This window comes from Salmo salar, chromosome ssa25 (assembly GCF_905237065.1).
Source record: "Salmo salar chromosome ssa25, Ssal_v3.1, whole genome shotgun sequence".
Taxonomy (NCBI): domain Eukaryota; kingdom Metazoa; phylum Chordata; class Actinopteri; order Salmoniformes; family Salmonidae; genus Salmo; species Salmo salar.
In genome coordinates this window covers 27,763,368-27,790,468 of record NC_059466.1, presented here as the reverse complement: position 1 = coordinate 27,790,468, position 27,101 = coordinate 27,763,368, and the positions used below count along the sequence as shown (strand labels likewise).

Here is a 27,101-nt window from a genome sequence, read left to right as displayed (position 1 = left end):
CTTAACTTTGCAACCTCACCACACAAAAAAATATGTTTTAGTATTAAAACCAGTCAGCTTGACTTTTGGTATTAACGGTAGCATAAATAATAAATGCTATCTTTTTGACTTTTTTTGCACAGATCCAAACTACCTGCTCCCTATTGGTGTACTACTGACGAGTCTGGTATTGATGTTTACTGTTAGTGTTGTTATTTACCGTCGCTTCAAGATTGACATAGTGCTGTCGTTCAGGAGGATGTTCCCGTTTCTCTACACAAACACAGGTATGTAATGAGAGACGCTTTACCGCACATACAGTACCAGTCAAAAGTTTGGACACACCTACTCATTCAAGGGTTTTCTTTATTTTTAAATGTTATACATTGTAGAATAATAGTGAAGACATCAAATGTATGAAATAACACATATGGGATCATGAAGTAACCAAAAAAGTGTTAAACAAATTCCTCAAAGTAGCCACCCTTTGCCTTGATGACAGCTTTGCACACTCTTGGCATTCTCTCAACCAGCATCACCTGGAATGCTTTTCTAAGTCTTGAAGCAGTTCACACATATGCTGAGCACTTGTAGGCTGCTTTTCCTTGACTCTGCGGTTCAACTCATCCCAAACCATCTCAATTGGGTTGAGGTCGGATGATTGTTGTCACGTTTACTCCCGCTCCCCCTCTCCGGCCCTCGATGTCGCCAGTTGTCTCATTATGCACACCTGCAACCATGGTTACGCGCACCTGCGCCTCATGACACTCACCTGGACTCCATCACCTTCCTCATTACCTTCCCTATATCTGTCACTCCCCTTGGTTGTTTCTTCAGGTGTTATTGGTTCTGTTCCTGTGTTATGTCTGTACGCTACTCGTGTTTCTTGTTTTGTTTCATTTATTGTTATATTCACTTCCTGTACTTGCTTCCCGACTCCTAGCGTACTCGTTACAATTGTGGAGGCCAGGTCATCTGATGCAGCACTCCATCACTTTCCTTCTTGATCAAATAGCCCTTACACAGCCTGGAGGAGTGTTGGGTCATTGTCCTGTCGAAAAACGAATTATAGTCCCACTAAGTGCAAACCAGATGGGATGCCGTATCACTGCAGAATGCTGTGGTAGACATGCTGGTTAAGTGTGCCTTGAATTTGAAATAAATCACAGACAGTGTCACCAGCAAAGCACCATCACACCTTCTCCTTCATGCTTCACTTGGGAAGTACACATGAGGAGATCATCCGTTCACCTACTCTGCGTCTCAGAAAGACACAGCGGTTGGAACCAAAAATCTCAAATTTGGACTCATCAGACCAAAGGACAGATTTCCACAAGTTTAATATCCATTGCTTGTGTTTCTTGGCCCAAGCAAGTGTCTTCTTATTATTGATGTCCTATAGTAGTGGGTTCTTTGCCGCAATTTGACCATGAAGGCCTCATTCATGCAGACTGCTCTGAACAGTTGATGTTGTCTGTTACTTGAACTCTGTGATGCATTTATTTTGGCTGCAACCTGAGGTGCAGTTAATGAACTTATCCTCTGCAGCAGATGTAACTCTGGGTCTTCCTTTCCTGTGGCGGTCCTCATGAGAGCCAGTTTCATCACAGTTCTTGACATTTTCTGAATTGACTGACCTTCATGTCTTAAAGTAATGATGGACTGTCATTTCTCTTTGCTTATTTGAGCTGTTCTTGCCGTAATATGGACTTAGCCCTATTTGGTAAAGTACCATCTTCTGTATACCACCCCTACCTTGTCACAACACAACTGATTGGCTCAAATGCATTAAGAAGGACAGAAATTTCACAAATAAACTTTGAACAAGGCACACCTGTTAATTGAAATGCATTCCAGGTGACTACCTCTTGAAGCTGGTTGAGAGAATGCCAAGAGTGTGCAAAGCTGTCATCAAGGCAAAGGGTGGCTACTCTGAAGACTCTCAAATATATTTTGATTTGTTTAACACTTTTTTTGTTTTGTTTACTACATGATTCCATATGTGTTATTTCATAGTTTTGATGGCTTCACTATTATTCTACAATGTAGAAAATAGTAAAAATAAAGAAACCCTTGAATGAGTAGGTGTGTCCAAACTTTTGACTGGTATTGAATCTTGCAAACGCCCACGCATGGAAACATTCACAAAAACATGCCTTAGCGCCCTCACGCAGGCATGAATGCACGCACGCACGCACACACACACACACACACACACACACACACACGCATATCTGCAGACTGATTGCATACTGCAGTGGTTTCCAAGTCACTGCTTAGCAATAGTTGATTTAAGTTTCAACACATCTTTTATTCCTTTAGAATCAGGATTCCTTAATTTGCCACACGTCTCCATTCATAACTAAATTAAACTTTCAATAACAATGCAATGCCTTTTGTACCTCAGTGTGTTATGTGTAAAGTATAATATGAAATGTTAGTGGTGTAGCCTCCAACCAGTGCTAGGACTCCCCCCCACAGCTTCCCAAACTACCTCCCCATATCGACATTTGCTCCGCAGTAGAGTGGGCATGTTCAAGCTGTCAATCATGGCTCAGGTAAATAAGTAACCATAATATGGGAAGCTCATCTAAATAATAATGCATATCCTTCTAATTAATCATAAATTCGAATTATTTTTTTAAAGGGCCTTGTGGCTCCTACATTACCGGACCCTAATTGTGGCTGGCATTAACAAAACAATTATAATTTCAACTGAAATCTTCAAGGAGCCATAACTTAGCTTCATATTTAAAACTTAATTTCTTCCTAATTTCGTACGGTACACTTGAAAATGTATTTAATACATCATTCTGTATGAGGGTGTACTTTTCTGTATATTTAATTATCTGCTGCTTCCTGGAGCAAACCTAGTTTGGTGATGAGTCGTTCCAAGACAGAGGTTTTGGTCTTAAGGACTACGCTCCGAATATGACCTTTTGAGTCTTGAATAGGTTTAATGACTCTTCCCATCGTCCAAGTGTTCCTGGGTGTTGTGCTGTCCACGATAAGCATGAAATTATCTGTTCTGAGAATCTTTTTCTTGAGGTTCCACTTTTACCCCAAGGTATTGTATCTGTCTCCATCTCCGTCTGGAATATGAGTCCTCCTTCCTGAATAGTCCAGGACGCATGATGGTTTCCTTTAAACTACATTAAGTGATTAGGTGTGAGAGCTTCAAGGTCATTGGGATCGTCAGATTGGGCGATTTGGTCAAGATGGCTTCCACTTCACATAAAGCTGTTTCGAAGCCACCTTCATCCAATGGCTGCTGTCTCAGGGCCGATGTTAGTATAGACCTCACCTGACGGATCAGTCGCTCCCACACACCTCCGTGGTGGGATCCAGTGGGTGGAATGAATACCCACTTTATTCCATCAGGTAGCAAGTTACTTTGAATCTTTCCACGATTCAATCACTTCAGAGCCCACTCCATTTCTTGCTCAGAGCCAACATAATTGGTGCCATTATCTGACCTAATATCCTTCACTTGACACCTCCTGCAGATAAATCTGCAAATGGCACTAATACATTCAAATCTCTTAAATGTAATGGTCAAATGTAGATTTCTGCCTAAATAGACATACCCAAAAGTAACTGCGATTCATGTGTAATTACATGGTTCTGACATGCAAAAACATGGTATATTTGGAAAGAAGACATCTGGGAGATTATGAGGAACTGATGAGAAGATAGATAGCAGTTACATAGTTCAGAATACACAAGTTCAAACACACACAAAATAACATTTTTTTTTAAGTAATCTTTCATTGACAAGCTATAAGAGAATTATTGATGCCCAGAGCTGGAAACATATCAGATGGCTTCCACAACATGTGAACAATATCAGAATAAAAATGGGATTGATAGACCGAACAGCTAGAAATGGGCAGATGTCTTAGTAAGTTGTGTCAGGTGTGGTCACGGGAGGTTTCCAAGTGTCCCTAAACCTCTCCAAAGTAAATTAGATCATTCCAGTGCGATTACATATTTGCAATCCCTAAATGCTATTTGTTCAGAATATTAAACACAATTTCTACTATATCAACCTCACTCAAACATTGCGGTGGTGTTATGGGATATCCAGGGTACATTCAAGTGTCCTTTCAACCTCTCCAAAGTGTCCGAATGTGGTAATTGCACCGTTTTTGCATACTGGATGTGCCTAAAAGTTATTGTTCACTATAAAAACAACATTTCTACAACACCAACCTCTCTCAAGCATTGTGGTGGTGTCGAGGGACATACAGGGGATATGTATGCCTACAGCTGGTAAGCAGGCAACATATTTTTAATGCGCAAAGATAATCACTCTGTGGACATTCGATGTTGTCATTAGGTCATACATCATCAAAGAACATTGGTAATAGGCTAGATTTGTTCCTACCAACCTAAGGATTAATTTGATACCCCCCATGTAGCTATAGCTCAAACACAGACCAAATCGAAGCTTACCTTGTAAGATGTTTGGTGAAAACATTGAGTAAAATAAATATTTTGACTCTCTGGGCTGGTGATCAATAACGGTAGGGCACAGGCAGACAGATACGATATCCTCATGATCTGTAGAGTCCCGGCTTTCGGTGTGTTTATGCTTCACAACGCTAACCGGAATGTAGGTACAAGCCATCTGGAAATGAGGTCATCGGCTCGGCCTGCCCTTATAAATTCCTATGCCCATATATGGTAGTAAGTAATACCAAAGATTTGAAGGCACCGATCAATAGCCAAGATACTCAGCTTTCCGCTCAATAGCCAAGATACTCAGCTTTCCGCTTTCTGCTTTTGCAGATAGAGGCTACCGTTCTCATACTAGACTGAATTGAATACAAAAAAAATCAAATAGGGTCCCTAAATATGAGGACTTTACATTTTTAAACATATGTCAAGGGAAGATGCTACTTCTAGATGGATGGTCCGGCTGGTTAGACGTGAATATAACACCATATATTTTGATGTTGGAGCGGCCATGCTTCACCTCTATTGTTAAAAGTAGTCAGTGCCTACATATGTAAGTGGTGGCAGGTCAGGTGATACACGGCTCTTGGGGAGGTCAGCCGTCTTCTGTTCTCCCACTCTGGCTGTCTGTCGTCGAAAGAAGATGCATGCTTTAAGATATTTCCTGTAGCAGAGTTAGCATGCACTATCCAATACCTCTGTCTTAACTTGGAGAGCATATGATTCCATCCACTGTGTCCAATCTGAATGTGTATGTTTCTCAAGATGAGTGTGGAGAGGTGGCTGCCTTTACCAAGAATGACTGGATGTTTAATATCCTCTGGCATTGCAGCCCTCCTTAACCTTCCTCCAACTCTCAGTAGTCCATCCTGCAGAATAGGATCCAGTCTGAAGATGGTGCTATTTGTTTTGACATGCCCATCTTCCTCCAGATCAGCAATCTCCTGAGCGAAAGATTGCCACTGGCTGCATCTTACAATGGATTTCTCAGCCTGTGCCATGTCCTCGACAGACAAGCTTTGAGCACCCAAGGAAGCTCTGAACTTCTTCATATGCTTTTCTACAGCCTTTTTATCTTTACTTTCTGTCAGTTCTTTTTCTGTTCTGACACAGTTGCTGCAGAACAAGTCTTACTTTCAGTAGCCACGTTACAGCTCTTTTTAAACATCTCCACTCTGAGAAGTGTTCCAACAGTTGGATCCTGAAGTTCCTTGGCTGTTACATGATTCACAGTGATCTTCTTGACCTCTGAGTCATCTAATGACATCTTTTTGATTTCCCCTCGCAGTTTTGTCTCCAACTTGATTTCAAGCTCATCTCTCAGCATTGAATCCATTCTCACAGCCAGAACAGCAGCCTCCAACTCCAGCCTGGGGATGGTCATTTGCTTAAGTGGTGCAACACAAGCCTTTCCCATGATGAAAGCTACATGATAGTCATTGTTATTGCTTTCTTGATGGAGATAGGTCACCACTCCATATCCAGCCTCAATGGCATCACTGAAGTGATGAAGCTGGCAGACTTAACTTTTCCATAACCAGACGGTTTATTACATCTGGACATGTGGAAACCAGTCAATTGTTATAAATCAAAAAGCCATTTCCTTCACTGCACAACAAAGACCTCTGGCATCTCCTCATCCCATCCACAGTCCAGTCTGCTCTTGGGAGTATTTTTCTTCCAGTCAGGACAAATGGAACCAAAAACCCTGAGAGTCATGCACAGAGCAGACGACTGATAATATGCCTCTTCTGGTGATTGGCTGGGCTTTCATGGCTGTTCTGAAAGAGAGGGTGTCCTCTTGAACATCTCACTGCACTCCAAGGTCTGTGTCCCCTGGTAAGGTCTCTTTATCCAGGTTGAGCTCCTTAACATCCTTGGCTCTCTCTTCAGCAGGCAATGAGCCCAGGAAAAGCACGACTGTTGCAGATCCATTTTGTGAGCCTAAATCCTCCTGCACAGATGGCCCTCAGATCGTTGACAAGAGTGATAGCTTCAATTTCTGAGGGCACCGATTTCAGAAGGTCGTTCATTTTTACAGTTTTACAGATCTTATCATCATACTTATCCCTGTTGTCATCTGTGGTTTTCTTTAGTGCAAAACTAGCACAGCTGGGAGAGGAGACAGCTCCAAACAGATTAACTGTCATCCGGTATTCAGCCAGTGGTTGGCTTGTCTCCATCAGGCCACCTGCGGAATCGCAGGAAGTCCACATCTTGAGGGGATACTCTGACCTGGTGAAACATGCCCACTATGTCAGCCATTACAGCAATGGGCTCCTGGCCACACGCCTAGGAGGGTGTTTGAACGATCTGGGCCTTGCAGCAGCTCTTTGATGAGTGAAGTGACCTTGAACGAAGCAGTACAGTCAAAAACCACTCATCTTTTTCTTTGTTGGGTGGTACACACCATGTTGTGGGATGTACCACACTCGTCCATCCTTCCGGAGCAGCTGGTCCTGAGGCACCTTTTCTGCATGCCCTTGCTTTAACACATCATTTAGAAATCCTTTATAATGTTCAAAGAACACTTTATTATATTCAAACTTAATTTTGAGGTTGTGAGCACGTTGCTGTGCAATGTGGCGATTGTGTGGCATATTCACTTCCTCCTTCCGAAAGTGTAGTTGAAGGTGGTAGTGTCCTTCTTTAAGTGTAACAGAGTTAGATGCAATTTGAAGGAAGCGCTGGTCTTCAACAGATAATTCACTTTTCTCAGTGTGAGCTCTGGAAAGTCTCTGTAATGTTTGATCAGCATCTGTTCTAAGCTATCAACTGATACTCTGTTCACTGCTACACATGGCCCGTCATTTCCATCATGACAGCTACTGCTGCCGAGTGATCCATTTACCATCCAACCAAGGACAGTTTTTGCAGCATAGGGTCCCTTGACTCCTAATGACTCTCCAGGGCTCTAATGCCTTAGGGGCATTACCCCTAATGATAAGTCCCACATCTGCATCAATACTGTTAAGAGTGACCTCATTCAAATATGACCAATGCCTGATAAGATCTTGTAAGGGGATACTTTCCTTTGTGACGGGAATGAGTGTATACCTCTGGAAGTTCTAAAACCACATACATCCAGTCTGTTTATTTTGTAACAGCCCACTGGTTTCCTCTGTCCCATTGTCTTTAACAGAATGCCTGTTCTCTTTCCCCTGATGTTGAGATCTGACAAGCTTCTCTGTACAGAATGTTGCTGAACTGCTGGGATCTAAAGAGGCATAGGTCTGTTTGATTTTGCTTCCTTAAGAATGTTTGATTTACACAGGCAAGACTACAGCCTTCATTGCCAGCCCCTGTGTGGCCACTTGTAGGAAGAGAAACCATAGCACTGCACACACTGTCCTGTTGTCTCTTTCAACCCTCTCCTCCACTTTAATGTGTAGCACACGGGTGTTTTTTTTCTCACAAATATCACGTTCATTTCCTTGCGCACACAATCTTTGCTCATATGACCTTGAATCAAGCATCCAAAGCAGATGCATTTAGAAACGCTACCTTTTTCTTTATGTGGCTTTGACCTCATCCTTTTACATGCTTCCATAGTGTGGTCGCCACAACAGAACATGCATAGTTTTTACAGTGCAACTTTCTGACTTGTTTCCTTTTCACTTTGGTGAAAGTGTAGCATAGCTTCCTTTTGCTGCCTGACTTCAGCTGAAGTTTTGGTTTTAGAGTTTGGGGTTTGTAGTTTTTTCCCAGTGAAAGGGTCTTGGACATCTCCAAAGACGGGATCAGAGGCGATGCGGGCCTGCCTCTCAATGAGAACAAGCTCCTTGGTTAGTTCGTTCTTGAATATTACAGGCTACAGATCTCCAGTTGTCTCTAAGTTTGAATGGTAATTTTTAAATGATTATTCTCATATTTGAGGTGACATTAATTTCATCCATAAATCCAATATGTAGCATAACATTCCAACATTGTCGCAAGAACAGTGCGTATGCATGAAGAGCATTACCATCAGTTTTAATGGCAGACCAGCCCAAACTTTTCTCGATGTAAGCAGTTGATATTCTCATTCCATTTCCAAAATGCTGTTCTAATAGCCTCATAGCTTCCCTGTAACCCACCCCAGGATGACAGCTGCAGACTAGTTCTCTTGCTTGACCATTTGTAATTTATATTGCTCTAAGAAATAAAACTTGTCTTGACTGCTGACAGCTTTGCTGTCAATACCATGTTAAAAGGCTATTATGAATGACTGGTATTAAAGTAGGTCACCTGTAAACACAGAATTTTTCTGACAGGATGTAGTGACAACCTTTGCTGCTTGACAATGAGTTCAGTCACTTCATTTTGTCTGTGTAGGTCGGACATCAGCAAATATAAACTGCTCAGAATTGCTTGGCATATTGGTGCCACCTGCTGGCCATGATGATATGTTGGGGGCTACTCCTTGGCCATGCATCTTGACTGCGCTTTGGGTTCAGGTGAGGACTAGTGAACGTTTCATCCTCCTGAGTTCAAATCCGTCTTCTATTGAGAACTTTTCCAGGGTTCTAAGAGGCTTCATTCTTCTGGACTCCTCATGATATAAATTCATGCGATCCTTTGGCGTCTTTGGTCCCATTTTGTAAGGAATCTTCATGTTCTTCCATACCTTTTTTAGGGGCATTAGATGCTGCAATTTGGGTGTGCATTTCCAGGTTTAACTTTTTGACTTTTAGCTCAGCTAGTATTTTTGCTTCTTCTATCCCAACTTGGTGCTTATCTTTGAGTGCATCTGCCTTGGCCAAGAGAGCAGCTCTTTCAGCTTCAGCTCTTATCCGACTTGAAGCTGTGGATGAAGTCTTTGAGAATCTTCTAGAGTTTTTTGACACTCTGTCATCGGCATCTATTTCAGGGGGATGTTCAGTGACCAGAGAATTTGCATCACCAACCCATTTATCCATAAATTCATCAAACCTTATTATTTTGTGTCGAACCAATCCATTTGATCCCCACCTTTTTCATCATCCTATAATAGAGCTTGAATAGATTGATGAAGCTGTATGAATTCATTCAGTATACTTTGAAACCCGTCAGCAAGAAAAGTCACTTGGTCAACATTTTCTTTTTTAACCATGAGCGTATTTATTTAATTCCGTTAATATTCTAAGCTTTGCCCTACAAGAGCCAATAAGCTTAGTCAGTTTTTGCTCAGCAGCCATGGCCTCAGACATTTTTATCCATGTCGTCTTCGGTTGTCATCCATCATTTACGCAAAAACACATTTCAATCACGATCATTTCCAATCCAAACTGTATTTGCAATCTCGTGTTTGTTTCAGTTGTGTTGATCAGGCGCACTGATTTACTGTTTCCATTCCATGAGTGTGCATTGAGCAGACTTACGACAAACACGTTTCAACGGTTTTCCTAATTTTCCTAATATTTACAATCCCCACAATCCCAACAATCAACAGCAATTGTAAACATTCCTTTATTCTATGTAGTTATTGTATCCTTACACGCACAATTCATCTATTTATCGATATCTTTTACTTCGTTCATTCATAAATCCCGCATCCGCATTCCATTGGCGAAAATCTGATATCAACTTTGGAGGGGACAATTACATGAATTTTTCTCAAGAGCAATTCCTGAGGGGGACACCAAAAGTAGTGCTGTAAAACATAGCCTACATTGTAATATGGTAAATGTATATTGAGGAACCAAAGAAATAAGGTGTTTGCCATACTCCTAACTACCGGTACCCAAAACTACACAACTAATCACAACAGCAATACCATTGCCTTTAACAAATCTTAGTTCAGTCACCAGTTTAAGTTGAGAGTGGGGGTATCCATGGCATTTTCCAATTATGTTCCTATTTTACAAGTCAAACAAATTGAGAACCTTTCATAATGTTGCCAAACAAAGACTCAACAAACTTACCTGAGACTCCCTGTCTCTGCCCGTCTGTCCCTGCATATCTGTCCCCAACTCTGCTGTCTGTGTGCCATCTGTTGCCTGCTCTGCCTAATGACATTGTGAAACATTTCCATTAGAATTTCATTTCTTTCTTATGAACATTTTATCAACTAGTCTTTGAGATATTAGGCTACTAGGGTTCTTACTATGCGTTTTGGTGTATTGAAAAATACTCTGATGTCCGTCTTTTATTTTTCTGCCATTTTTCTATCTGGCTGGCTGGCTGGCTACACACACAGTGTGTAGGTTATTTACAGTAGGAGATGGGCTTCTATCATCTTCAATCATTCTATTTGGGCTTCGATCTAAAAGGTAGCTAGCAAATGTGAAACGGATTAAAATGACAAGAGTTGACAGCTGTATGAGTTCACCATTTACACAACATATGCTGCAACCTTTTGTAATTTGAATAGTTTGTTTCATATTGGCTGGCTTCCAACAATAGCTGAATTTGCAAAGCTAGCGAGCGCCAATTCAGTTTCAGTGGTGTTTGCTATAATCTTTGCTACCCGGGTTAAATAAAGGTGAAATAAAATAATAAATAAAAGTTCACTTGCGACAATTTAGCTTTTGCAACGAGACCATTAAATATATTTAAGACAATGGTAGAAGAGAGTGTAGTTCTGTTCAGTTTGGATTTCAGTTTATCGCTAACCTTATCATAGGGACTTTGAAGCACTAATTTACATAATCTGCATGCTGATTCCATTTTTGACGATGCCACATAAATGGAATAGGTACTAGCTAGCTTAATAGTTAATATTTGCGCGCTAGCTCTGCATATTCAGCTAGTGTGTGTGCGCGATTGACTGGATTAACCTCATGTCAGTTACGTGCATTGAGTGCCTTTCAGACAGTAGATATGACCTCTCTGTTACGGAGCAAGCTAAGGAACTGGCAGTGGATCAAACCATTGAGGCAAAGGGTGGGGGGGTTGCAATCTTTTGAAACTTAAAAACGCGCTACTAAGTGTCTATAATCAGCACAATTGCTTTCATTGCGTATTATTAATATTATTTAAATTACATAGTTATGTTTCAGTGATATATTGGGGGGGACAAATCATATTTTTCCCAGGATGGGGGGGTCGTGTCCCCCCCGGGATTTCTGCCCCTGCCGCATTCCATTATTTAATGCGCTCCATGTGCTTCGTTTCCCAATAGTCAGTCACTGGCGTGCGAAATTCATAGAGCTACAGTTTCCAACTTGTAGTGGATTCCAAGTCTAAATTTGCCACTGCCCTAGCAATAGTTGATTTAAGTTTCAACACATCTTTTATTCCTTTGTTCTCCTTTAGAATCAGGGTTCCTTAATTTGCCACACGTCTTCATTCATAACTAAATTAAACTTTCAATAACAATGCAATGCCTTTTGTACCTCAGTGTGTTATGTGTAAAGTATAATATGAAATGTTAGTGGTGTAGCCTCCAACCAGTGCTAGGACTCCCCCCCAGCTTCCCAAACTACCTCCCCATATTGACTTTTGCTTCCCAGTAGAGTGGGCAGGTTCAAGCTGTCAATCATGGCTCAGGTAAATAAGTAACCATCTAAAAAATAATGCACATCCTTCAAATTAATCATAAATTATAATTATTCTTTAAAGGGCCTTTTGGCTCTGACGCATACTGTGCATTCACACAATGGAAACAACTCACACTAACATAAACGTACATTCCGACACCAGATTACATAAAGTATATCTCACCACAAGCTCCCAGGCCCACACACACGTTGCATTGCTTGTTTCACACTCCCCACCTGACCACAAGTAAAATCAGCAGCAAGTGTAGAGAGGTACTGTAGCACATCCCACAGCGATGCCAGCACATCATTTCCATGACTCAGAGGAAAGAGAGATGCAGTTTTCTACGAGGCAATGAATAGGCCATGTAACCATAAAACACAAGTAACTATGGTGTCAGACATAACCAAGCCTCCTCCGTTTGGCAGTTCTGTGGAGGCTTTTGCTCTAGCCCAGCACTAACACACATGTTGTTTTTGACCCTCTTCTGCATGCGGCAGAGTCTGATGGAAAGCTGTATGATGCATATGTGGCGTATCCCCATCTGTCTGGGAGCGTGGCCAGTGGGGAGGTGGAAATGTTTGCCCTCCACACGTTGCCCCAGGTTCTCGAGGGGAGGTGTGGCTACAGGCTCTTTATTCTGGGCCGGGACAGCCTACCAGGGGAAGGTAAGACATCTGCACATGTGATTGAATGGGTTCGAACCTGGGGCTCCTGGGCATCACAGGACTGTGTTAGTCCACTGAGCTAAAGCCTTGGCGTTAGTACACGTAGGATGATGATTAAATATGTGGAACCTTTCTGAAATCATAAAGAACTTCTGAAACCATCTTAATCATAAAACAGTGTTTTAATACCCATTGTCCCTCTTGCCCCTCCCGCTTCTCCTTCCTCGCCCACACCCTCTAGCCGTAGTAGATGCTGTGGAGGAGAGCATGTGGGCCAGCCGGCGTCTCCTCCTGGTCTACACTGGCTCTACGTTCTGCAGTGGAGGTCAGAGTGACAGCAGCAGCGATGTCCTGGAGGCCTGGAAGAGCTTTGAGAGGCAGATGGCTATGCACCGTGCACTGCTGGAGGATTCCCTTAAGGTGGTTCTGGTGGAGCTGGAAGAGATCACCCCCACACAGCTCGCCTTCTTCCCCGAGTCGGTGCGCCACCTCCGGGAGCGCCAGGGCGCTGTCTGCTGGTGGAAGAGTAGCAGGACTAGGAGGACCAGAGGGTTGAGGTGTGGGAGGTGGGGAGAAGAGGAGGTGAAGGAGAAGAGAGGGGAGCTGGCTTCGCCCTCTTTCTCCTCACCTTCTCTCTCCTCATCCTCACACTTCTGGAAGGAACTGAGGTATTATATGCCTGTGAGGGGCAAGAGGACAAAGTGTCCAGAGAAGAACAGTCTGTTGAACATCTGATGGGATAGATGGGCTGTTGGGAGAGGACAGTTGTCATGTTATGGATGTTCAAATGACCAACGTGTGGAGGGAATCTGTTGAATGAAAGATCTTCTGATACCATGGAGAGTATAAAATAACACTTGGTAGTGACCATATTGGCAGAGCCAGTCACACACGCATGCACGTATGCTCACACACACGCACACCCGGACACACACATTATGGAACACTGCTACCATGTTGTACATACACACCAAATCTGTGTGAGAGCTTTAATAAAGATTTCACACTACATTCTATATTATTTATTTGACGTCTTTGTTTCTATTTTAAAAATCCTCCCACCAAAATGTTCCTTTATTTATTAAGGATTGTTGAAAGAATGGTTTCTCAGATTAATGCTAATCATCCATTGAGCTATAAGTGTAATATTTATGAATGCAGTTAATAATGCATAAATAGGCCTAAGTATTTATGAATAACTTGCTGACATTTACTATTATAGCATTAATGTTCTATAAATGGTGTGCCGACTATTAACAAATACTTTATTAAAGCAAATTATTGTAGCGTTCCCTGAAAATTACCAGAAACTTTGCAGAAAAGGTGTGGCGTTTGCAGAATCTGGTTGTATGCTAGCTCTTTTGTCATGGCTAGTCTACTAAACCTACATTCAGGTAGGCCTTAATCTGTGACTGCTAATCTGCTTTACTGTAATCCAATGTGATCATAAAATAGGCTAGGTCATTTAAACTTTTTTTTAATCTAAAAGACATCTAATATATATAAAAAATTAAAGTAGCCTATTTTAATTAATGTCAAGTGGAGTTAAAGTGAATATTAAAAATAATCAAATGGTTAATTATAGTAGTTAAATTTAACAATGTTAATAAGTTAACTGATCTTGTTTTCAAAGATGATCAGTGAAAATATTGCTGACAGAGTCCTGTAAGGCTTAATTAATAATGAATTATTAGTGTGATATGTACTGTAGGAGTAGTAGTAGTAGTAGTAGGCGTATAGGGCTACCTAAACTTTGACAAGTGTTTTCATAAGTAGACTTATGGGAAGTAACATTTAGCCACTTTAGATGGGAATGGCTTTTCTTCAATAGGTCTACATACACTTCACCTTCCAATTTCTTACTAGGCCAAGTTTAGCAGCCTTGTCTGATGTGCTTTACTATGTTATGTATAGTCTATCTGGGACACCCAAATGAGTATGATATGTTACGTTTGGTATGGTTACATGAGACCAAACTTAAGGCAAAAACGCATATCACGAGAATGTCTAGTTGCGTGTTCGGATCTCATCACGGACAATTTTTGCTAATAACTTTGCAACTACTTGCTACTTTGCAACTATTTAGCATGTTAGCTAACCTTTCCCCTAACTCTAAGCCTAACCTTAACCCTTTTAGCTAACCCAGAGTTCTCCAAACTCGGCCCTCGAGACCCCAAGGGGTGCACGTTTGGTTTATACCCTAGCACTACACAGCTGATAAAAATAATCAACTAATCATAAAGCTTTGATTATTTGAATCAGCTGTGTAGTGCTAGGGGAATTTAAAAAAACATGCACCCCTTGGGGTCCCCAGGACCGAGTTTGGGAAAAGCTGAGCTAACTCTAACCCCTAGCCTAGCTAATGTTAGCATTAGCCACCTAGCTAACATTAGCAACAACAAATTGGAATTCGTGACATGTTTTACAATTCGTAAAATATTACACGTTTTGCAAAATTGTAACATATTGAAGTATTGCAATTTGTAACATATCATGCGAAATGGATGATGGACATCTTCAAATTAATACATACAGTAACATGAAATATAGCATATCATACTAAATGGAGCATCTCAGATTTACAGTTGAAGTCGGAAGTTTACATACATTTAGGTTGGAGTCATTAAAACCCGTTTTTCAACCACTCCACACATTTGTTGTTAACAAACTATAGTTTTGGCAAGTCGGTTAGGACATCTACTTTGTGCATGACACAAGTCATTTTTCCAACAATTGTTTACAGACAGATTATTTCACTGTATCACAATTCCAGTGGGTCAGAAGTTTACATACACTAAGTTGACCTGGCCTTTAATTTAAACAGCTTGGAAAATTCCAGAAAATGGTCTCATGGCTTTAGAAGCTTCTGATATGCTAATTGGCATCATTTGAGTCAATTGGAGGTGTACCTGTGGATGTATTTCAAGGCCTACCTTCAAACTCAGTGCCTCTTTGCTTGACATCATGCTTGAAAATCAAAAGAAATCAGCCAAGACCTCAGAAAAAAAATTGTAGACCTCCACAAGTCTTGTTCATCCTTGAGAGCAATTTCCAAATGCCTGAAGGTACCACGTTCAACTGTACGCAAGTATAAACACCATGGGACCATGCAGCCGTCATACCGCTCAGGAAGGAGATGCGTTCTCTCTCCTAGAGATGACTGTACTAAGGTGCGAAAAGTAACAAAATCAATCCCAGAACAACAGCAAAGGACCTTGTGAAGATGCTGGAGGAAACAGGTACAAAAGTATCTACATCCACAGTAAAACGAGTCCTATATCGACATAACCTGAAAGGCCGCTTAGCAAGGAAGAAGCCACTGCTCCATAACCGCCATAAAAAAGCCAGACTACGGTTTGTAACTGCACATGGGGATAAATATTGTACTTTTTGGAGAAATGTCCTCTGGTCTGATGAAACAAAAATAGAACTGTTTGGCCATAATGACCATCGTTATGTTTGGAGGAAAAAGGGGGAGGCTTGCAAGCCGAAGAACATCATCCCAACCGTGAAGCACGGGGTGGCAGCATCATGTTGTGGGGGTGCTTTGCTGCAGGAGGGACTGGTGCACTTCACAAAATAGATGGCATCATGAGGAAAGGAAAATTATGTGGATATATTGAAGCAACATCTCAAGACATCAGTCAGGAAGTTAAAGCTTGGTCGCAAATGGGTCTTCCAAATGGACAATGACCCCAAGCATACTTCCAAAGTTGTGGCAAAATGGCTTAAAGACAACAATGTCAAGGTATTGGAGTGGCCATCACAAAGCCCTGACCTCAATCCTATAGAAAATTTGTGGGCAGAACTGAAAAAGCGTGTGTGAGCAAGGAGGCCTACAAATCCGACTCAGTTACACCAGCTCTGTCAGGAGGAATGGGCCACAATTCACCCAACTTATTGCGGGAAGCTTGTGGAAGGCTACCTGAAATGTTTGACCCAAGTTAAACAATTTAAAGCCAATTGTTACGAATCCCTTTGGCCCAGCAGTCTAGGATAGATGGATACGAGACCCGTAACATTTTACATTTACATTTACATTTTAGTCATTTAGCAGACGCTCTTATCCAGAGCGACTTACAAATTGGTGCATTCCCCTATAATATACAGTGGAACAACCACTTTACAATAGTGCATCTAAATCTTTTAAGGGGGGGGGTTAGAAGGATTACTTTATCCTATCCCAGGTATTCCTTGAAGAGGTGGGGTTTCAGGTGTCTCCGGAAGGTGGTGATTGACTCCGCTGTCCTGGCGTCGTGAGGGAGCTTGTTCCACCATTGGGGTGCCAGAGCAGCGAACAGTTTTGACTGGGCTGAGCGGGAACTGTGCTTCCTCAGAGGTAGGGAGGCGAGCAGGCCAGAGGTGGATGAACGGAGTGCCCTTGTTTGGGTGTAGGGCCTGATCAGAGCCTGAAGGTACGGAGGTGCCGTTCCCCTCACAGCTCCGTAGGCAAGCACCATGGTCTTGTAGCGGATGCGAGCTTCGACTGGAAGCCAGTGGAGAGAGCGGAGGAGCGGGGTGACGTGAGAGAACTTGGGAAGGTTGAACACCAGACGGGCTGCGGCGTTCTGGATGAGTTGTAGGGGTTTAATGGCACAGGCAGGGAGCCCAGCCAACAGCGAGTTGCAATAATCCAGACGGGAGATGACAAGTGCCTGGATTAGGACCTGCGCCGCTTCCTGTGTGAGGCAGGGTCGTACTCTGCGAATGTTGTAGAGCATGAACCTACAGGATCGGGTCACCGCCTTGATGTTGGTGGAGAACGACAGGGTGTTGTCCAGGGTCACGCCAAGGCTCTTAGCACTCTGGGAGGAGGACACAAGGGAGTTGTCAACCGTGATGGCGAGATCATGGAACGGGCAGTCCTTCCCCGGGAGGAAGAGCAGCTCCGTCTTGCCGAGGTTCAGCTTGAGGTGGTGATCCGTCATCCACACTGATATGTCTGCCAGACATGCAGAGATGCGATTCGCCACCTGGTTGTCAGAAGGGGGAAAGGAGAAGATTAATTGTGTGTCATCTGCATGGCAATGATATGAGAGACCATGTGAGGATATGACAGAGCCAAGTGACTTGGTGTAAAGCGAGAATAGGAGTGGGCCAAGAACAGAGCCCTGGGGGACACCAGTGGTGAGAGCACGTGGTGCGGAGACAGATTCTCGCCACGCCACCTGGTAGGAGCGACCTGTCAGGTAGGACGCAATCCAAGCGTGTGCGGTGCCGGAGATGCCCAGCTCGGAGAGGGTGGAGAGGAGGATCTGATGGTTCACGGTATCAAAGGCAGCAGATAGGTCTAGAAGGATGAGAGCAGAGGAGAGAGAGTTAGCTTTAGCAGTGCGGAGAGCCTCCGTGACACAGAGAAGAGCAGTCTCAGTTGAATGCCCAGTCTTGAAACCTGACTGATTAGGATCAAGAAGGTCATTCTGAGAGAGATAGCAAGAGAGCTGGCCAAGGACGGCGCGTTCAAGAGTTTTGGAGAGAAAGGAAAGAAGGGACATAAATCATGCAACATAAATCATGCAAATTATAATACTGATAAAGAACAGTGAGAACCAAAAACCACAGACAACTGAAATCTACCGTCAAACTCAAAAGGTTTATTTTAAACACACGGTAAAGCGGTGTGAGAAAAGGGGCTGAGCTGGACCCAAGCAAAGAAACAATAAGCCAAAAAAACACCCCTAAGCTAGACTAAACCCCAAAAAGACTAAAATAATGATTTTCCAGAGAGGATCCAGATCTCAGGGAATTAGACCAAAGTTCTCAATTGGTACAAAATATATAGAGTACTGTACACACTACAATTACTTAGGTTTAAAAATAAGCTCAACTGGACACCTTAATGAGGCAGTGAATGAACTGAGAGAGAAAGCACGCAGGGCATTCTACGCCATTAAAAAGCAAATTCAAATTGAAATACCTATTAAAATTTGGCTAAAACTAATTGAATATGTCATTGAACCAATTGCACTTTATGGCAGCGAGGTGTGGGGTCCACTTGCAAAACAAGATTTCATCAAATGGGACAAACACCCCATTGAAACCCTACATGCAGAGTTCTGTAAGATTCTCCTACGTGTCCAGAGGAAAACTACAAACAATGCATGCAGGGCAGAATTAGGCCAATATCCACTAATAATAAAAACTCAAAAAAGAGCAATTAAGTTTTGGAAACATCTGAAATACAGTGACCCCCTCTCATATCATTACCAAGCCCTGCAATGCCAAGAGCTGAGCAAAGAAAAGAGTCCCCTCATCCAGCTGGTCCTGGGGCTGAGTTCACAAACCTGTTCTACTAACACACTGAAGCCTCAGGACCAGAGCATCCAATCAATCAGAATAAACCAAATTACAACACAGTCAAAACAAAACTACATTGCTTATTGGGAAACACAAGCACAAAGCAAAATGCAGTGCTATCTGGCCCTAAATCGACAGTACACTATGGCTAAATATTTGACCATGGTTACTGATCAAAACCTTAGAAAAACCTTGACAAAGTACAGGCTCAGTGAGCACAGCCTTGCCATTGAGAAGGGTAGACACAGGAAAACCTGGCTCCCTGTAGAGGAAAGGCTGTGCAACCACTGCACCACAGCAGAACCTGAGACGGAGCTGCATTTCCTGACAAAATGTCAAAAATATAAAACAATTAGAGAGTGTAATTTCCCCAAATTTGAAACCCTTATTCAAGGTTTCAAAGACCTCTCTGATGAGGATAGGCTACCTGTCCTGTTGGGGGAGGACGCAGAGAGCTGTGTGTTGGCAGCGCACTACATTGCTGCCTGCCATAAGTTGAGGGACAGTGTCTGACAGACCAATAAACCTGCACATGTCCTCTACTGTATGATTATTGTTATTGTTGAATATATGGTTATTTTGACCCTTGGTTATTGTTGTTAATGTTGTCCCGTTGACAATATTTGATTCTCATTTTTATTTTTTATATTGTAAATATCCAAAATAAGCTTTGGCAATATGTATATTGTTACGTCATGCCAATAAAGTGAATTGAATTGAATTGAATTGACTAGCCTATTTCCACAACAGCTAGCTAACTAACCAAAAATACATAGGGTGGTCCGCCCAGTTCTAACTAGGCTACTTAGACACAGTATTCCTACGGGTAATGTATGCCCATGGGCGACTTGTCTTGGTACCCCCTTTTCCCACCAAACAAACAAACAGTCAAACAACACTCACAGGATTACCGGACAAATGTGACATGTAGTTGCAAAAACAAAAGAGATCAATACACAGAGATCAATACACAGAGATCAATACACAGAGATCAATACACAGAGAGAGAGAGAGAGAGAGAGAGAAATACAGAGAGAAATACAGAAGAGAGAGAGAGAGAGAGAGAGAGAGAGAGAGAGAGAGAGAGAGAGAGAAATACAGAGAGAAATACAGAGAGAGAGAGAGAAATACAGAGAGAGAGAGAGAAATACAGAGAGAGAGAGAGAAATACAGAGAGAAATACAGAGAGAGAGAGAGAAATACAGAGAGAGAGAGAGAAAGAGAGAAATACAGAGAGAAAAATACAGAGAGAGAGAAAGAGAGAAATACAGACAGAGAGAAAAAAAACACAGAGAGAGAGAGAGAGAGAGAGAGAGAGAGAGAGAGAGAGAGAACAAAGATCGATCTGGGGAGAAAACAACAGGGAAAGGGGCTGTGATTGGGTGAGGGAAGGGGAGCAGGTGTCTTCTGATTGGGGACTGATTGGGGGAATGATGATTGTCACCTGTGAGGGGAGAAGGAGAGAAAAGAAATACAAATACAGGATACACACTACCTGTATCTGTAACACCAATGCTACCAAATACTAATTCAGTGTATGTAAACTTCTGACCCACTGGGAATGTGATGAAAGAAATACAATCTGAAATAAATACTTTTCTCTGCTATTATTCTGACATTTCACATTCTTAAAATGAAGTGGTGATCCTAACTGACCTAAGACAGGGAATGTTTACTAGGATTAAATGTTTAAATGTATTTGGCTAAGGTGTATGTAAACTTTCGACTTCAACTGTAAGTACAGAATAATACGAAATACTGTGACACCAGGTTGAGTTTAGATAGTCCTACAATACTAACCTCACAAAATGAGTGGTGGAAGCAGAAAGTAGAATAGTCTACCTGCATCTAGCTGAGTGGGCGGCTTGTAGTGCAACCAGACATACGATGCGCTCCCCGAGACTTAAAGTAGGCTAACGTTAGTCATACAGGTTCAAAGTTTCGGGAAGGGGATTTCCGCTAAACCATAACTCTTATAGACCAAATGAGGAGACGGTGTTTATTCCACTGACGCCAAATAAAGCACAAAGCATCAAACTACATTGCTAAGGTAAGTTTGACTGCCAAATGTACAAACAATTATTATTTAATTTAGAATGTATTAACTTAATTATGGTGTCTAAATTACAACATAGATACATGTGTCCAGTGTGGTTAGTTATAAAGACTCACTGACATACTAAAAATGCAGAGGCGCACTGAGAGAGTAGCGCTCTGATGGAACAATGTGTGTAGACTAATGAAAGCAATTTTTTTTGTGCAAAATAACAGTAGGTTTACAAATCCCCCTAATTGAAATGTGGGTTCAGTTCAGTGCTGACTGGGGCTGGATATTCCTTGGGTTTTCATTGGCGTGTTTTAAACGCACTTTGTCTTGAGGCGCCATAATCTGTTTCATTTCCCTATACAGCTGGGAAATCATCGAGGAGTTGGTTTAAAAGCAGGATATTTCTCAAGAGCCAGCGGTGTTTTCGCTTTGTGTTTGCGAACGACCGCCAATAGGCTATTTCACAGAGTTTAAGAGATTCATTTTAAAGTCGTTAAATGTGATGCTAGGTCTATTTCTCTGTCTCAGATTCGACACATCATGTTGGGGGAGTTCTACATTCGCTTTCTCAGTATGACTCTGTTGCTCCACGTCTCCCATGGCCAAGGTAAGTCAGGGTAAAAGCGATTACAGGGAAATAGTATAGGCTAAAATGGGTAGATCTGAACAGCAGAGCTCAGCAGCCACTCAACAGAATTACTTGTGTCATTCGGTTTGAATAACAGGTGCATTTACATGAAACAAAAAAACAGCAAAACAGCTGTTTTGAATAACAATCCCCTATAAAAATAATACTAGTTTACTATAGAATTCTGTAGTAATCTATAGTAAACTGTAGTACAGTGTAGAAACCTATACACACTAGTATCCCTTGACCGTTTAGTGCTTACTATAGACTTGTGGTATACTGTAGAATACTATACTACACACTATACTATCCCTCAATCATGTGTAGTACTTAATTTATCATTTTGTAGTATACTGTAGGATACTATATGTAACTGATGTGAAATGGCTAGTTAGTTAGCGGTGGTGCGCGCTGATAGCGTTTCAATCAGTGACGTCACTCGCTCTGAGACTTGAAGTAGGGTTTCCCCTTGCGTTGCAAGGGCCGCGGCTTTTGTGGCGCGATGGGTAACGATGCTTCGTGGGGTGTCAGTTGTTGATGTGTGCAAGGGTCCCTGGTTCGAGCCCAGGTTGGGGCGAAGAGAGGGACGGATCATTAGTTGCTGTGGAAAATGAGGAGGTCAAAAGGGGGGTGAGTGTAACCGATGTGAAATGGCTAGTTAGTTAGCGGTGGTGCGCGCTGACTCTATAGGGGAGGGTGGGCATCTAGCCTCGTGGCGGCTCCGGTGCGGGATGTAGACCCCGCTCTGCTCGCGGATCCGCCATCCTCGGTGGCAACTCTATTTCGGGGATCGTCGCCGGAAGCTCCGGACCGTGGATCGTCGCCGGAGGAACCGGACCGCGGGTCGTCGCCTGAAGCTCCGTCGCTGGAGGCTGAGTGCATGGAACTGGCACAGGACGCACCGAGCTGGAGAGACGCACTGGAGGCCAGGTGCGTGGAGCTGGCACAACACGTCCTGGCTGGATACCCACTTTAGCTCAATAAGTGTGGAGAGCTGGCACAGGACTCACTGGGCTGTGAAGGCGCACTGGAGGCATAGTGCGTAGAGCCGGCGCAGGATACACTGGGCCGTGGAGGCGGACTGGAGGTCTGGAGCGTAGAGCTGGCACAATGCGTTCTGGCTGAATACCCCCTGTAGCACAGCAAGTGTGGGGAGCTGGCACAGGCCGCACTGGGTTGTGCTGGCGAACTGGGGATACTGTGCGTAGAGCTGGCGCAGGATATCCTGGGCCGAGGAGACGCACTGGAGACCAGGACCGCTGAGCTGGAACAATCCGTCCTGGACAGATGCTCACCCTAGCACGGCAACTCCTGAAAGCAGGCACAGAACGCACTGGGCTAAGGGTGCGCACTGGAAGCACGGTGCGTATCTCCGCAAAGCATGGTATCTGAACCGTGACCAACTCCTCATCGTAATTACAGGGAGTTGGTTCTTGTTCCCACCTTTGCTCCGCTCGCCACCCCGTGTGCCCCCCCCCCCCAAAATGAAGGCTGCCTCTCGGGTTTCCGTCGTCTCCTTGATTCCTGGTCTCGTCTCCGTTCCTCTCTCGCTGCCTCCGCCTGCTTCCACGGCAGGGTCCTGTCCCCTGCCATTACTTCCTCCCAGGTCCAGGATGTCCTCCACTCCCTTTTCACCCGGGCCCAGGATCCCTGCTCCTCCTGGGCACGCTGCTTGGTCCTTTGGTGTTGGGATCTTCTGTCAGGCTCATCTGAATGAATGGACCAAGGCGCAGCATGAGTGTCGTTCCACATCTTTATTATTATGTGAAACTTAGCCAGACAACCAATAAACTATAAACAAACAACAAACCGTGATGACAGCGGTGCAACATGCACTAACTCAAAATAAGATCCCACAAACAACAGGTGGGAAAATGCTGCCTAAATATGATCCCCAATCAGAGACAACGATAGAGAGCTGCCTCTTGATTGAGAACCATATCAGGCCAACATAGAAATACAACATCTAGATGTCACACCCCGACCTAACCAAAATAGAGAATGAAAAGGATCTCTAAGGTCAGGGCGTGACAATTATATAAATAGGCCCTGTTAATTTTCTCTGACTTGCCGTTCAAAATAAAATTGAATATTTTTTTGCTCATATAATTTAAAAAACAAGTCGCAAATAAGTCAACTGGGATATGAGTAAAGAGTTCATCGGAGTGATTTTTCCTTTCCATGATAGTAAGATCTTATCTATTTTTGCTAACCTTCTATTAAAACGTATTTTAGTGAGATCATTTATTTATTTCGTGATATGAATAGTGAGTATGTCCACTTCACCGTCAGACCATTTTATTGGTGAACTACACGGTAATGTAAAAGGTGTATTTTTTAGTGATCCAATACGTAATATTGTACACTTTGGTTGTAATCCAGAGAGGTTAGAAAAAGTATTTACATCCTCTATGAGGCTGTGGAGGGATCCAAATTGTGGATTTAAAAGAAAACAACATGAATCGGCATACAATGACACCTTTGATTTTAAGACCTGGATTTCTAGCTCCTAGATATTATTGTTGGATCTGCTTTGAATAGCTAACATTTCGAATTTGGTTAGCTAAAATGGCACAACTACCAGACTACGCCAGTTACTGTTTAATGAGGGGAACACCTCAACCAGAACGAGACACACGGGTTTGTGACAGGCAGCCTATTGAGTTGGGTCAACAGTCCTGAGCAATGCAACGGACAATACAACACCTTAGCAGAAATCTAAACGATGGCTTCTCGACCCATTAAAGGGAAACGGTACAGAGGCAGATAGAAAGAACAAGCTAAGTTTAAACCTTAGAGGATTATGTTTCCATGTTTATTTAATAACATACATTAACCAGGGTACACCAAAAGTTATTCTTAGATCGGTTACGTCCACTAGATAGCTTTCTGAAATAGCTCTTTCACTGAGATGTTTTATTTAACCTTTATTTAACTAGGCAAGTCTGTTAGAACAAATTCTTATTTACAATGACGGCCTACCAAAAGGCAAAGGGCCTCCTGTGGGGATGGGGGCCTGGGATTAAAAATAAAAAAATATAGGACAAAACATACATCACGACAAGAGAGACAACACAACATAAAGAGAGACCTAAGACGACAACATAGCATAGCATAAAAACATGACAACACAGCATTGGTAGCAACACCACATGACAACAACATGCGAGCAACACAACATGGCAGCAGCACAAAATGGTAGCAGCACAAAACATGGTATAAACATTATTGGGTACAGACAACAGCACAAAGGCAAGAAGGTAGTAAACATTATTGGGTACAGACAACAGCACAAAGGCAAGAAGGTAGAGACAACAATACATCACGCGAAGCAGCCACAACTGTCAGTAAGTGTCCATGATTGAGTCTTTCAATGAAGCGATGGAGATAAAACTGTCCAGTTTGAGTGTTTTTTTGCAGCTCGTTCCAGTCTCTACCCGCAGCGAACTAGGGATGTGTGTGCTTTGGGGAACTTGAACAGAATGTGACTGGCAGAACGGGTTTTGTATGTGGAGGATGAGGGCTTCAAATTCAATCTGGAGTGCCAGAGTGCGCTCTGGGTGTTGTCAGATTGTCCATTTGTAAATTCAGAGCGTTTTGCTCTCAGAGCGTGCAGAGCGCACACTGGACGCTCTGGCCGAGGAGTAGGGTTGATCCAAGCGTTCAACAGCAGTCAAGAACCCAAGCTAACTGGCTAATGTTGGCTAGCTACTTCCAGACAAAAATGAGAGAACACCTCACTCTGACCATTTTACTCTCCCTAGCAGAGCTGGTTAGGCTGTTTTCATGTTATCCAGACTGTTGGTGACTGTAACTGTGCTGCTGGCAACAATTTAATTACACTTTTTTTTTGCCGATGTTTACTGACACTGGCCATGAGCGTTCGTAAATTCTTCAGTTATCCTGTGTAAGAGTGCTCTGAATTCGGAATGATAGCCATTGAATCGCACGACTATACCACTTAGCTAAGAATTATGTAAATAATCAACTCAATAAACGTTGGGTAATTAGTTAGATAGCAGATAGTTAATATACTGCCTGGCAAGTTCGATGTATTAGTAGCCAACTAACGTTAGATAACTAGCTAACATACTGGTACATACTGCCGTAATGCTATGCTGTTCGTAAGGATAGCGTAGCTACTGTAACAAATTGTCAGCCAACATAACGTGTAACTTATTTGAAAAGGCATTACATTTTTTTGCATTTGTCATAATTAGTTAAAGCAATGAATTTGTATCCGCTCTCGTCAGACTTCGGCTGCATATTTTTCCGCCATTTTCTTCAAAACTGAAAAGTAATGAATCCACGCCCATTTTCTGAAGAATTGTATTATGGGCCCTAAAAGCATAGAAATAGTGTCCACTGCATGTATATTTCTCATTTTGCCAAATTTAGTTTGTCATCCAGGAACTTTTGACATATTAATTATATCCATACTATGACCAATAAGCATACTATATACTCAATTCACGTCAATAGTGCTGTTAGTATGGGTATTCGAACACAGCTCAATTCTAGATTTAAACTTAGCCTGTAGATTTGATATGTGCTGAGAGGAGGACAGTGTACCATCTAGCCATACTCCCAAGTACTTGTATGAGGTGACTACCTCAAGCTCCAAACCCTCAGAGGTAGTAATCACACCGGTGGTGTTAACATGGTTGAGTTGACAAAAACAGATAAGATATAGGTCAACCTCATTGACTGTGGTCTACCATATGGGTGTCATCCTCAAGTGGGTGTCATGGATAATATACAGTTGGCTGGGTTTTCCGTCCATCGGCAAGACAGAACAGCTGCCTTCGGTAAGACGAGGGGTGGTTGTCTGTGTCTATTTGTCAATAACAGCTGGTGCGCGAAATCTAATATTAAGGAAGTCTCAAGGTTTTGCTTGCCTGAGATAGAGTATCTCATGTAGACCACACCATTTACCAAGAGTTTTCATCTATATTTTTTGTAGCTGTCTATTTACCACCACATACCAATGCTGGCACTAAGACCACACTCAAAAAACTGTATAAGGCCATAAGCAAACAAGAAAATGCTCATTCAGAGGCGGCTCTCCTAGTGGCCGGGAACTTTAATGCAATCAAACTTAAATCCGTTTTACCTCGTTTCTACCAGCATGTCACATGTGCAACCAGAGGATTAAAAACTCTAGACCACCTTTACTCCACACACAGAGACACATACAAAGCTCTCTCACCCTACATTTAGCAAATCTGACTATAATTCTATCCTCCTGATTTCTGCTTACAAGCAAAAACTAAAGCAGGATGTACCAGTGACTCGCCCAATACAGAAGTGGTCCGATGCCGCAGATGCTAAGCTACAGGACTGTTTTGCTAGCACAGACTGGAATATGTTTTGGGATTCATCTGATGGCATTAAGGAGTATACCACATCAGTCACCGGCTTCATCAATAAGTGCATCAATGACGTCCCCCCCACAGTGACTGTACGTACATACCCAACCAGAAGCCATGGATTACAAGCAACATACGCATGGAGCTAAAGGGTAGAGCTGCCTCTTTCAAGAAGCGGGACTTTAACTCGGACGCTTATAAGAAATCCCGCTATG

At 42.7% G+C, this 27,101-nt stretch overlaps 2 protein-coding genes across 5 annotated transcripts in view; both read left to right on the top strand.

Moving 5' to 3' along the window:
- Nucleotides 1–13,561, top strand: part of zmp:0000000936 (interleukin-1 receptor type 1) — a 38,644-nt gene extending 25,083 nt beyond the window's left edge. For all 3 annotated transcript variants that reach the window (XM_045707309.1, XM_014173826.2, XM_045707310.1), the window contains exons 9-11: nucleotides 123–266; nucleotides 12,378–12,545; nucleotides 12,787–13,561. In XM_045707309.1, coding sequence (XP_045563265.1) covers nucleotides 123–266; nucleotides 12,378–12,545; nucleotides 12,787–13,280 — 806 coding nt within the window. In that variant the 3' untranslated portion in view covers nucleotides 13,281–13,561. The remainder of the gene's footprint in view (nucleotides 1–122; nucleotides 267–12,377; nucleotides 12,546–12,786) is intronic.
- A 7,073-nt stretch (nucleotides 13,562–20,634) lies between these two features.
- The window catches only part of il-1rl (interleukin-1 receptor-like protein), a 29,499-nt gene continuing 23,032 nt past the window's right edge, over nucleotides 20,635–27,101 (top strand). Inside the window, exons 1-2 of one of the 2 annotated variants that reach the window (XM_045707209.1) lie at nucleotides 20,635–20,892; nucleotides 21,418–21,496. In XM_045707209.1, the coding sequence (XP_045563165.1) occupies nucleotides 21,430–21,496 (67 nt within the window). In that variant the 5' untranslated portion in view covers nucleotides 20,635–20,892; nucleotides 21,418–21,429. The remainder of the gene's footprint in view (nucleotides 20,893–21,417; nucleotides 21,497–27,101) is intronic. The other variant, NM_001123633.1, reaches the window with a different exon arrangement.